Below are 13,971 nucleotides of genomic sequence, written 5' to 3' on the forward strand. Positions count from 1 at the left end.
TCCCAGTGTCCTTAGGTTAGTGATGAGCTTTGAGGGCACTATGGTGTTGAACGCTGAGCTGTAGTCAATAAACAGCATTCTCACCTAGGTGTTCCTTCTGTCCATGTCGGAAAGGGCAGTGTTGAGTGCAATAGAGATTGTGTCATCTGTGGATCTGTTGGGGCGGTATGCAAATTGGAGTGAGTCTAGGGTTTCTGGGATGATGGTGTTGTTGTGAGCCATGACCAGCCTTTCAAAGCACTTCATGGCTATAGATGTGAGTGCTACGGTTCGGTAGTCATTTAGGTAGGTTACCTTGGTGTTCTTGGGCACAGGGACTATGGTGATCTGCATGAAATATGTTGGTATTACAGACTGCCAGGGACAGGTTGAAAATATCAGTGAAGACACTTGCCAATTGGTCAGTGCATGCTCTGAGTACATGTCCTGGTAATCCGTCTGGCCCTGCTGCCTTGTGAATGTTGACCTGTTTAAAGGTCTTATTCATATCGGCTACACTGATCACACTGTCGTCCAGAACAACTGGTGCGCTCATACATTATTCAGTGTTGCATACCTCGAAGCGCACATCAAAGTAATTTAGCTCGTCTGGTAGGCTTGTGTCACTGGGCAGCTCGCGGCTGGGCTTCCCTTTGTAGTCCGTAATAGTTTGCAAGCCCTGCTGTGGCAGGCTCCGACGAGCGTCGGATCCCGTGGAGTAGGATTCAATCTTAGTCCTGTATTAACGCTTTGCCTGTTTGATGGTTCGTCTGAGGGCATAGCAGGATTTCTTATAAGCGTCCGGGTTAGTGTCCCGCTCCTTGAAAGTGGCAGCTCTACCCTTTAGCTCAGTGCAGATGTTGCCTGTATCCATGGCGTCTGATTGGGTTTGTCTTGTTTGCTTATGGCTTTATACAGCTCGTTGATTGCGGTCTTAGTGCCAGCTACGACATCCACTACTTTCCACACGCCCACTACTTTCCTTTTGACACACCCACTTGCCCATACTCCGGTCGCCATATAGAGTACAACAGTATGAGTCATATAACCTATAAAACGTAGAGGTCAAACATGGAAATAATTTTTCCCAACATTCATTTTTTCCATAGGGGATTTTAGAAACACTTAAAATAAGGTCTGTGTTTCGTGTAGGCTTACCCTGGCGTGACATTTTGATAACTGTGTAAATCTCTATCTGACAAGGTGACTTTTATCAATATATTTATCAACTACAGGGCAAAGTTGGGCTGTTCACAGGCTGCAACATTTACCAACAGTTGGGACCTAAACGAGTCGAGTAGGATGTAGTGGCAACCTATGAAGATGAAACCCTTGATGTTCAACAAACTGCTTACTAAGTTGGGTGTGTGTGGTAGCTGGCGTTTCGTGGACATGTTAGGTCTGGACGAGGAGGATTTGTCGTCTGTACCACTTCCATGCGGCACCGTCATTCTGCGGTTCCTGCTAACGGAACAGCATGAGTTGTTCCGGGAAGAGGAAGAAGAGCTGGTGTTTGGGGGCCTGACTGTTTTCTTCATGAGAAACAAAGTGGTCAACTCCTGTGGCACCGTAGCTCTGCTGCACGCATTTGCCGAAAACTCCACCCACATGGTAGTACCATGGTGACTCGCCTGTGAAGAAGTTGGACGAGACATATTGGATGACCCCCCTTAACAAAGCTGCCCACCTAGAGATGAACCAGGCCACCAGAGAGGCCTATTATGACGTGGCAGCACAGGGCCAATGCCGGGTCGAAGCAGATCACGTCAAACTTCCATTTAACTACCTTTGTCAAGGTAAACGGAATACTTTATGAGCTGGATCCCTAGGATGGAGGGGCCAGTAAACCATGGAGACACCCAGGACAACTCCTTCATCTGGGATGCGGCGCGTGTTTGTCAGGAGTTTGTGGAGAGAGAGGATGGGGAGGTCCACTTCTCTGCTATAGCCTTCTGTTGCTCCAAGAAGGCACACACGTAGTCTGAAACACAAACAATGTACACGCTCACACACACTGCAGCAAATAGTAAAGCTTGCCAAAGCCTGGTGTCTGTGTTTGATGACGAGGATGTCAACGCTACATTTTAGGTCTGTTTCTGTAGTCTCAAAATGATCAAACATTTTGTTACATGAACAAATTGTATTTTCTATTTTTACATCACACATTGTAAAAATAATTTATTACATCACATGAATTAAATGTTATTCAAATATGTTGTCTCGCCCCCACAAGTAAACCTGGGTTTCTAGTAGATTCTATAGCCACAGTCAAAATAGGCTATATCGTCAACATTTTTCTAAACAAAAATGAGCTTTTTGGTCATCATTTAAGGTCAGGGTTAGTTTTAAACCCCGATTTTAAGAAGATAAATTGTAGAAATAGGCGGGTTTTAGCAATAATTATGACTTTGTGAAAACCATAAACCCAGAGCACATAGGCCGTGTTTACACAGGCAGCCCAATTATGATATTTTCCCCACTAATTGGTATTTTGACCAATCACTTCGGGTATTTTCACATCAGAGCTGATCTGATTGGACAAAAGACAATTATTAGTGGAAAAAAAGAATTGGACAGGCTGTCTAAACGCAGCCATAGTATACAGATTTAAATATACATAAGATGTGTGCAGCGCCGTGGGCTGACCACGATGAACATGCACAGACCTTTCATGTAACATACTCTTCACGCCACTTCGATACAAAGTGATTTTCTTAGCAGGTTAGAAGGGCATTTTCGCTAACCCTACCTCTTTTCATAACCTTAACCTCAGTCTTCTAACCTGCTGCGTAAAAGTCACTTCGGTATCCAAGTGGCGTTTAAATAGTGTTTCCCGTCATGTGATAAGTGTACATCCAATTTGTGTCCGATGTGCCCTATACAGTCAATGGATGTGCCCGTGACCTTGAAAGCATGCGATTTGAGCATGTTTGACTTGTTTTCTTAACGTATAAACAGTTTAAGCTGATAATAGTTTATGATTGCTTGCTTCTTCCAAACATTATTACCACAATATGTCTTTAAATCAACTATTTTTCTCCGCGTGGTGGCAGCACGTGCATTGTTTCATTGATGTTAACTGTATCTTGCTATTGTTTTATGTTGTATTTGTCAAGCTACATTATTTGTATTTAAAAAAAATATTTAGTAGTTTTGCACAATTTAATTTGAACTGCGAAATGAATAACAATTAGAATTCAATCAGTTATCAAAATGCATGATACTCATTTTTATTACATAATATAAATGCAACATGCAATTCGTTATACACCTTGATGTGGGTGTGCTTATGCAATTAATTAATTAGCTAAATAAACGAAAATGTCCTTTAAACTCCCCTAACTGAGGTGCATGTCGTCCGCATGATGGCTGCCCAGTCCCTACATTAGATACGCATGGGACACGTTTTGTGGGCTTTGGTTGGAAAGGGTCGAGATAAAACACACACGGCGTACCCTGCTGACAACTGGTTTGCAGCTGCTGGTACTTAGTGTGGGAGCGTGTGTTTCACGTGTTGCTTCTCAACACGCAGCAAAACGTCGTCCGGACCGAATTTGCCTCTGGAAACGGGTACGTCATGTGTCCTACACTTAGCTAGCTGCTATTTGACAATCGATCTTCAGGATGAGCCAATATTACTATCTTAACAGTATTTAGTAGCACGAGTTAGCAGGCTAGTTAGTTATAAAGTTTATCGTAGAGGCGAAAGGGACAGTTGAGGGGGTGTGTACGCTAGACAACCTCATCGATCTAGCTTGTACTGAACTAGCTAAGTTAATACATCGCGTACAATGGCGTAATGCCACTGAACAATGTGGATCTCTACGGTTATGAACTTGGGTTTCTCTCCCGTTGTAGTGGCATATTGATCATGAACGGACGCTGTTTTCCTGTGTGGTTTAGTACACTGTTAGTACTAACGTTACAGTACTCAAATGTTGGTTGATTACTCCAACAACTTCATGGTTCATGCCGATGATGTGTTGTGTAATAATGTGGTGAAAGCAGGGTTGCCAGGTCTAGTTAAATGACAACTCAAAACCCGAACAAAATGCCTGAAAACTAGCCCAAGAAAGGAGTTGCCACATTTATACAATACCCCCACGAGATAATGTTATCAAAACAATTAAGGAATATCGAGTAACTTGTAACTAACTACGTTAGAAGTATCAATTATTATTGCGAACTATGCGATTACTTAAATACATTTGGATATGTCGCTAGATAAAAGATAATTTTCCCTTGTTAAACTCGCCAGATCATTTAACATCAGTGGATGTAGTGGTGTGGAGTCGACCTCAAAATAATCGATTCGTCGACTCCTATTTTTGGGTGTCAAGGTTGCGGAATCGACTCCTAAGATTCTGTATTTTTTTTAAATGGAGCAAACAATTTCCCGTAGTCTACTTCGAGAACACAAACTCTCGCATCTTTCACGCAGTGAGAGAGATGGGAGGGGGGGGCACAACCAGCCATAGGTAGGCATGTCGGCCACCAGTCAGACAGAACCGTTAATCGGTAATCAAAATGTGTAGGCTATCGCAATACTGTATTTCGCAATTTCCTGTCTTGCAATGTCTCTCGCAGCCCTTACTTTAGTGAACCTACCTGTGAGTACAGACCGAAGAGCAAACACACTAGCGTTTTTCATAGCGAAGTGAAAGGGGAGCAGGCGAGGGAGGATCGTTGCAGGCAGAGAGACAGTCAGAACCGTGCGTATAGGCTATATTTTGGTAATCTAGTAATGCCTCGTAAATTTACCAACATTATTTAAAAGTAGGCTATATATTAGGCAATTTTATTTCACCTTTATTTAACCCGGTAGGCCAGTTGAGAACAAGTTCTCATTTACAACTGCGACCTGGCCAAGATAAAGCAAAGCAGTGCGACAAAAAACAACAGAGTTACACATGGGATAAACAAAAGTACAGTCAATAACACAATAGAAAAATCTGTATACAGTGTGTGCAAATTGCGTAAGGAGTATGAGTATGGCTAATCTGTTCTTCATAGTGCCATTGAATTTCGTTGAACATCGCCAAATGCATAATTTTAATTAGCCCTAAATGTGCAATAAAACGTATTGCTTATAGTTTATTTAATGAAACCCTGGCTGGCTGTTGATGTCATAGGTTAGGGCTCTCCAACCCTGTTCCTATAGGAGTGAAAACCTTCAGGATGGTAGCTCTCCACGAAGAGAGCCCTGTCCTAGGCAACAGATAGCAAACCAGCATCCCCATTAAACTTTTTGGAAATGGCAAGTTCACTTTCTCATCCATAATAAACACAGTCAAGGCAAATACAGTTCAGCAGCTCAAATCAGCAGGATGTGGGGCATTGTCATTAGGAAGGATCTGTACCATGGATGAATCGCTAAAATAATGATTATGATCACTCTTCATAATATTTACAATTATGGGGAGACTTATACATTTGGCAGCCAAGTACGAGTTATCAGTCAATTAAGGTTGACTATGAGCCAAAAGCTTGGAATGTTACTGAGTAAGGGAAAGGCAATCTCATGGTTGCAGTCACTGATAAGGGTGGAGAGCTGTGGATTAGTGAGGAGAGCTGTGGATTAGTGAGGAATGGGGGCCGAGGTCAGGTCACATTAAGGGAGAAGGAACAGTTTATTACCCACATCACTTAATTTCCTGCCTAGCAATAAAGATGTAATGTTTGGGAAAAGGAGGAGATTTCACCTAAAGTAGGGTATATATACTTGTGCTGGTGGGAACAAGTCTTTGTCTGTTCAGCTGTCTGACCCATTGGGTGAATGAACTTGGTTTGAGTTTTTCATAGTTGTCCGTTAGGTTCTAAATAAAAAACATACTAAAAACTAACATCATTATGGGGTATTGTGTGTAGATTGCTGAAAAATAATAATAGTTAATCAATTTTAGGACAAGGCTGTAACATAACGAAATGTGGAAAAAGTAAAGGGGTCTGAATTAGAGGTCGACTTCAAATTTTCATAACAATCGGTAATCGTCCTTTTTGGATGCCGATTATTGCCGATTACATTGCAATCCACGAGGAAACTGCGTGGCAGGCTAACCACCTGTTACGCGAGTGCAGCATCAATAGGACCTTGTGGCTGCAAGGAGCCAAGGTAAGTTGCTAGCTAGCATTAAACTTATCTTCTAAAAAACAATCAATCTTCACATAATCACTAGTTAACTAGTGATTAACTAACATGGTTGATGATATTACTATGTTAACTAGCTTGTCCTGAGTTGCATATAATCAATGCTGTGCCTGCTAATTTATCGTCGAATCACAGCCTACTTCAACTTTGCCATACGGGTGATGATTTAACAGAATCGCATTTGCGAAAAAAGCACAATCGTTGCACAAATGTACCTAACCATAAACCTCAATGCCTTTCTTAAAATCAATACACAGAAGTGTATATATATTTTTAAACCTGCATATTTAGTTAATATCACCTGCTAACATGAATTTCTTTTAACTAGGGAAATTGTGTCACTTATCTTGCGTTCAGTGCAAGCAGTCAGGGGTATATTCAACAGTTTGGCCCACCTGGCTCATTGCGAACTGTGTTAAGACCATTTCTTCCTAACAAAGACTAATTCATTTTCCAGATTTGTACATAATTATGAATAACATTGAAGGTTGTGCAATGTAACAGCAATATTTAGACTTAGGGTTGCCACCCATTTGATAAAATACAGAACGGTTCCGTATTTCAATGAAAGAATTAACGTTTTGTTTTTCAAAATTATATTTTCCGGATTTGACCATATAAATGATCAAAGGCTCGTATTTCTGTCTGTTTATTATAATTAAGTCTATGATTTGATAGAGCAGTCTGACTGAGTGGTGGTAGGCAGCAGCTGGCTCGTAAGCATTCATTCAAACAGCACTTTACTGTGTTTGCCAGCAGCTCTTAGCAATGCTTGAAGCACAGCGCTTTTTATGACTTCAAGCCTATCAACTCCTGAGATTAGGCTGGAAATACTAAAGTGCCTATAAGAACATCCAATAGTCAAAGTTATATGAAATGCAAATGGTATAGAGAGAAATAGTCAACGCGTCATAATTCCTATAATAACTACAACCTAACTTAACTGGGAATATTGAACCACCAGCTTTCATATGTTCTCATGTTCTGAGCAAGGAACTTAAACGTTAGCTTTTTTACATGGCACATATTGCACTTTTACTTCTCCAACACTGTTTTTGCATTATTTAAATCAAATTGAACATGTTTCATTATTTATTTGAGACTAAATGGATTTTAGTTCTGTATTATATTAAGTTAAATTAACTGTTCATTGTTCATTCAGTATTGTTGTATTTGTCATTTTATATATATATATATAACTTTTTTTTTTAAACATTTATTTATTTAATCGGTATCAGCTTGTTTTGGTCCTCCAATAATCAGTATCGGAGTTGAAAAATCATAATCGGTCGACCTCTAGTCTAAATACTTTCCGAAGGCACTAGATGCAGGTAGTCAATAGCCCCTGATAGGCCTACATCTTATTTCAGTTAGTCTACAGTAGCCTAGGCTAAATGTGGGCAAGATGTAAATTGAACAATTTAGCAACTTGCTTAGTTCAAATTAAGACTAATTTATTCATCATGGCGATTTCGAGGTAAGAAGTGCTTGTGTTTCCCCATAGCCTGCTGGAGTAGGCTACTGAGGATGGATTTCAATCACTGAATTAAATATGAATCATATTTTTATTAACTGAATATGCTTGTCAACAACAGACTGTTTCTTTTACCTGTAGCCTAATGTGACTGACGGTTACCATCAATATAATGCGTTCTAACAACTGATCGGCAATTGCTATAGAGCTTTGATAACTTCAAATTTAATTAACTAAACATGGCCATTTAATAATTGCATAATAACACAAAGCTGCAACAACACTACACTGAAGTTATAGGCTATTTATTAAATACGTTTGCCAGCTCCAGGTAGGCTACACAAGTGGCACAAATTTATTTGAAATGATTCCAGTGATAGTCATTTCAACATATTAATTGTAACAAATGGTAGCCTACAATGGCATATACATAAAATAGGCTACTTGATGACCAACAGATGCAAATGTATCATTCTCCACATTTTGTCAGTTTCATTGAGTACTTCCCCCCCATAACAGAAGCATGCGAGGAAGTTCCATAACTTCCATTTCAAATTTCCACTCTTGCATAATGACAATTTAAATAGCCTTACTACAACTGGTAAAAAGATGTCACAAACTGCATGCGCCAGTGCTTTCTCAACACACACACATATATATATATATATATTACACACACTCCCCCTCTGGCCCTTCCCACCACTCACTCACTCACTCAGCAACAAGCCCGCCTCATTGCCTGATAGTCAGCAGCAGGTCATAGTGGAATACATGTTTTTTGTTTAAAGAGAAAAGGCATGGTGGCCGCAGTACATGTTTTTTGTTTAAAGAGAAAAGGCATGGTGGCCGCAGTACAACTTAGAAGTAGCCCAAAAACCCCGCAACTCAATATATTTTCAAAGTAGCCCAATTTTTCTGGAAAACCGTGAACATGGCAACTCTGTGTGAAAAGGGGCTTGCTCCTTCCACTAGCACATGGCTTTCTATTCAAATGCTCTACTGAAAATGTAGCTGGCTATGATATCACTCATGGAAACAGCTGCCACAGAGTTTGCAGTTGCAGTGCATCATTGCTATTGCGCCATGATATGAATGGAATGATGAGATAATGTGGCCAGACTGTGCTGTTCATAAACTGCATAAATGTGTGTACGGCTTGTATTCAGCATACATTTCACACTTTGTTTCTCACTGTACACACATCAATGCTCTTACTAGGTACTTTGATAACTGTAATAACCAGTGTGCTTTCCTTTATACTTTCAGGAGTTTTAACTTTTTCCACATTTGACTGCATGTGCCTGAGAGTCTGACGCTGCATCTCTTCAATGGCTGCCTCGGGCTCTTCCTCCACCTCTGTGCCTGAGGGTTTCCACTACGAGACCAAGTACATCGTCCTCAACTACCTGGGACTCCTGCCCCCCTCCCGGTTGCAGGCCACGGCTGGCAGAGGTAAGGGACACTGCAACCCCTTAACTCCCACTAAATCAGGATGGAGAGGAGAGAGCGGCCACTTCCCTTTCCTGATTCTCCACCCTCATCCAAGTCAGCACTAGCACTGCACACTCCTCACCATGGTTTGACCATTGCCTGGACAGAGTTAAATCCATGCGAGAGTGTACCGGTGCACACTTCTGGTGAAGGGTAAAGAATTGGGGTGCGGACAGCGTCTAGGCAGATTGCCTGCCGGTGCCTATCCTCCTTTTCATCGTCTCTCAATAGAACTATGCTGTGATTACTACACTGCTCAAAAAAATAAAGGGAACACTAAAATAACACATCCTAGATCTGAATGAATGAAATATTCTTATTAAATACTTTTTTCTTTACATAGTTGAATGTGCTGACAACAAAATCACACAAAAATTATCAATGGAAATCAAATTTATCCACCCATGGAGGGTCACACTCAAAATTAAAGTGGAAAACCACACTACAGGCTGATCCAACTTTGATGTAATGTCCTTAAAACAAGTCAAAATGAGGCTCAGCAGTGTGTGTGGCCTCCACGTGCCTGTATGACCTCCCTACAACGCCTGGGCATGCTCCTGATGAGGTGGTGGATGGTCTCCTGAGGGATCTCCTCCCAGACCTGGACTAAAGCATCCGCCAACTCCTGGACAGTCTGTGGTGCAACGTGGCGTTGGTGGATGGAGCGAGACATGATGTCCCAGATGTGCTCAATTGGATTCAGGTCTGGGGAACGGGCGGTCCATAGCGTCAATGCCTTCCTCTTGCAGGAACTGCTGACACACTCCAGCCACATGAGGTCTAGCATCGTCTTGCATTAGGAGGAACCCAGGGCCAACCGCACCAGCACATGGTCTCACAAGGGGTCTGAGGATCTCATCTCGGTACCTAATGGTAGTCAGGCTACCTCTGGCGAGCACATGGAGGGCTGTGCGGCCCCCCCAAAGAAATGCCACCCCACACCATGACTGACCCACCTCCAAACTGGTCATACTGGAGGATGTTGCAGGCAGCAGAACATTCTCCACGGCGTCTCCAGACTCTGTCACGTCTGTCACATGTGCTCAGTGTGAACCTGCTTTCATCTGTGAAGAGCACAGGGCGCCAGTGGCGAATTTGTCAATCTTGGTGTTCTCTGGCAAATGCCAAACGTCCTGCACGGTGTTGGGCTGTAAGCACAACCCCCACCTGTGGACGTCGGGCCCTCATACCACCCTTATGGAGTCTTTCTGACCGTTTGAGCAGACACATGCACATTTGTGGCTTGCTGGAGGTCATTTTGCAGGGCTTTAGCAGTGCTCCTCCTGCTCCTCTTTGCACAAAGGCGGAGGTAGCGGTCCTGCTGCTGGGTTGTTGCCCTCCTACGGCCTCCTCCACGTCTCCTGATGTACTGGCCTGTCTCCTGGTAGTGCCTCCATGCTCTGGACACTACGCTGACCGACACAGCAAACCTTCTTGCCACAGCTCGCATTGATGTGCCATCCTGGATGAGCTGCACTACCTGAGCCACTTGTGTGGGTTGTAGACTCAGTCTCATGCTACCACTAGAGTGAAAGCACCGCCAGCATTCAAAAGTGACCAAAACATCAGCCAGGAAGCATAGGAACTGAGAAGTGGTCTGTGGTCCCCACCTGCAGAACCACTCCTTTATTGGGGGTGTCTTGCTAATTGCCTATAATTTCCACCTGTTGTCTATTCCATTTGCACAACAGCATGTGAAATTTATTGTCAATCAGTGTTGCATCCTAAGTGGACTGTTTGATTTCACAGAAGTGTGATTGACTTGGCGTTATATTGTGTTGTTTAAGTGTTCCCTTTATTTTTTTGAGCAGTGTATTTGTCCCTGGCATGAAAACCTGCCCAGTAGGTTTAGTGCAGTCCAGAGGCTGTTTTGTTGTTCCTGGGTTGCACTGTTTGTCTTTCTTTTCCTAATTCTGGAAGCTCTCACACAAATGGTCAGAACCACGTGTCAATCAAATAATGTATGGGCAGCTTGTGCTGGCACCACCTCCAAGTAGAGTTCTGCGGTGGACTGATTTCTTCAGCTTTACATGCCGCACCCGCTGGCTTTCTGTTCAACTACCGCAAGAACTGGTCCCGAACCCAACCGCAGTCCCGCAATGTTATTTTAAGAGTATGTGACGCAGCTCACTTGCCAGCCATGGTTCCAGCAATTTTGCTCCCTATAGGCACATTCAAAATGCGCAAAAATAACCTAAGAAATAGCCTAGGTTACATGTGGTAGTAACGGGCTATATCAGCCAAAATGTAATGGAAGAGAGCAGAGTTGGAGAGACTTTCTCTTGAGCTATTTTTATAGCCTACCTTTTTAGGACTGGAACGATTTTCTGACCGAGACAAATATGGGTGGTCAATATTTATTTCAAGGCAATGTAGTAAATTATATCCTATTTAGGAAGTCCATTTCCTTGGAAAGATAACTGCCAGTGATTCTCCGCCCATGCATAGGCAGCCTACTCCATTTCAATGAGACCACACATACTAGGCACACTTGATCTCACACGCCCAACTAGAAGAGAAGTAGGCTACTTAAGTTGAAGCAGCGAATTATGAGAGTGTGTGAGTAATGTGACAGATGTCCTTTTAATACAAAATGTAGGCTAATGCATACAAATCAGAAAGACTACAGTTTCCAAATAATCTGCAGGACAGCAAATATTTTCATTCCAAAGTTGTCTGTCCCAATCGCAACCTGAAAAATGCAGACCGCGCTGGAATGCAGCCCTCCAAGCACGTTGGTATCTGTAACCTAGTTGTGTAGAGGCTGAACAGCGCCTAGTAATGGTTTTTTTGTGTATTTTTACCCCCTTTTCTCCCCTATTTCGTGGTACCCAATAGTAGTTACTATCTTGTCTCATTGCTACAACTCACGTACGGACTCGGGAGAGACTAAGGTTGAAAGTAGATGCGTCCTCCGATACACAACCCAACCAAGCCGCACTGCTTCTTAACACAGCGCGCATCCAACCCGGAAGCCAGTCGCACCAATGTGTCGGAGGAAACACTGCACCTGGCAACATTGGCTACCTGGCAACCTTGGCGTGCACCTGGTAACCCTAACCCGGATGACGCTATGCCAATTGTGCGTCGCCCCACGGACCTCCCAGTCGCGGCCGGTTACGACAGAGCCTGGGCGCGAACCCAGGGTCTCTGGTGGCACAGCTGGCGCTGCAGTACAGCGCCCTTAACCACTGCGCCACCCGGGAGGCCTAGCACCTATTAATGTTGACAGTCACTGACATTAGGGTGGGAAATGGTTTGATATACAAAATATGTCCATCACAAACTCCATTCACTAGCCTATATTGGTTTAGGGTTATCAGTGTCTCACCATGCCAGGGAGTCCAGCTAGTTCATGTTAGCATGGCCTGACCTGTTCTCCTAACTAGAGAGGTCATGACCGTATTGCATGAGCAGTAGTCTCGGGTTCTCCAAGGTCTGTCATGTGTCCCATGTGATTTCCATGGAATATGAATGAGTCTGACTGTCCCCTTTTGAAAGGCAAATGCCTTTTGGCTTTCAGACAGGAAGAGCAAGACTGTTTTGACATCGGGTAGGTCCGGAATGGGTGAAGGGATGAGTGAAGGGAGTAGAGACTAGTATCACAAAACTTAGTATTGTGGCAAAGATACAAAGCAGGAAAAGGATTTAACTTCATTAGGAAAACAACCCTAATGTTGGAAATGAACATCATGTTGTCACATGTATTTATTTTCCAAGCTAGAGCACAATATTTTCCATACAGCAGGTTTTTAAAGGACTAAATAGTTTGATCTGCTTCGTGTTTTCACTTTTACCATGGAAAAAATATTGAAATATTGTGGCGCTGGTATCGTCACAGCCCTAGTAAAGACAAATGCCTGATCCCTGCTTTCCGCTTGGCCCACTCCTCGTTCTGACAGCCTGTCGTGTGCAATCACTGTAGGATTACTCACACGTTACTGGGCCAGAGCAAAGACAAGCGCAGGCAGGCTGGACAGCCTGCTGAACCAGCACCTAGCCTGGCTTGGAAAACTAACACTGAGCCTCACTGTGTCTCACTGAGTCAGTTAATGTGTTCTATGGGTGAGGCTTGATTGATGTGTGGAAATTGGCTGTTGTACTAGGCGTTACCTGGGTACAGATTAGTCCCTCCCTCTGTTTGCCCCCCCCCCCTCCTAGCAATAAGTAGTACACTCAGGATTTGCCCCCAGTTTTTGTGCTATGCCCTTGTGTGTATTAATTCTATGTGATCTCAGATGCCTTGTTTTAGCTGTGCTGCTTGCTTCCAAACAAAGGAGAGCAGTAGGAGGCTAGTCTTGGGCCCAGTCAAATATACGGCATGTTAGAAGCATAGTGGAGTTGACCAGTGGAGGCAGTGTGAACTGACAGAGCATTGGCCCAATGAAATCTCTCTGCATCACACTCGCCCCCTCCCATGGTGCTCAGTGGCTGAATGGCTGCATTCTGTTTTAACCAGTAAGAGGTCTTGAGAGATGTGGGGGAGTACAGGGAGGGAAGGATCTGTGCTGTGTGTGCCCCCTCATGTGGGTCTCTCTGCCTGCCCCCCTGCAGCATGCAATGGATGTTGTGAATAATTCCTGTGAGTGGTGGGCCTGTATTGCTAGAGAGAGAAGGCCTAGGAGGTCAGCTTGTAAATAGAGCGTGGAGCATGTGTACATTGTGTATACAGCTCAGTGCTGTTTATCTCCTATGGCAAGGGTCGGCAACAAGTTTTATTTTTTTTGTAAAAACAAATCACCTGGAATTCAGCAAGTGTGTTTAATTTAGTAAATTTGTTCCCAAGTATTTGCATGAATACAAAAATAGATATGTGATCTTGTCTCAATGTAACCGGGGTATGGGCTTAGTTGTGGTCAGTTTGCAGTGTACAAATTAT

The 13,971-nt window shown here is 43.2% G+C and overlaps 1 protein-coding gene and 1 pseudogene across 2 annotated transcripts in view; both read left to right on the forward strand.

Moving 5' to 3' along the window:
- Positions 1-1,281: 1,281 nt before the first annotated feature.
- Positions 1,282-1,959, forward strand: LOC115134847 (ubiquitin carboxyl-terminal hydrolase isozyme L1-like; annotated as a pseudogene).
- A 1,379-nt stretch (positions 1,960-3,338) lies between these two features.
- The window catches only part of bcl2l13 (BCL2 like 13), a 45,681-nt gene continuing 35,048 nt past the window's right edge, over positions 3,339-13,971 (forward strand). The window contains exons 1-2 of one of the 2 annotated variants that reach the window (XM_029667628.2): positions 3,339-3,549; positions 8,868-9,053. In XM_029667628.2, the coding sequence (XP_029523488.1) occupies positions 8,930-9,053 (124 nt within the window). In that variant the 5' untranslated portion in view covers positions 3,339-3,549; positions 8,868-8,929. Of the gene's footprint in view, positions 3,550-4,500; positions 6,092-8,867; positions 9,054-13,971 lie in introns of those variants that run through there. The other variant, XM_029667629.2, reaches the window with a different exon arrangement.

The sequence above is a fragment of the Oncorhynchus nerka genome, linkage group LG9a, assembly GCF_034236695.1.
Source record: "Oncorhynchus nerka isolate Pitt River linkage group LG9a, Oner_Uvic_2.0, whole genome shotgun sequence".
Classification (NCBI taxonomy): Eukaryota; Metazoa; Chordata; class Actinopteri; order Salmoniformes; family Salmonidae; genus Oncorhynchus; species Oncorhynchus nerka.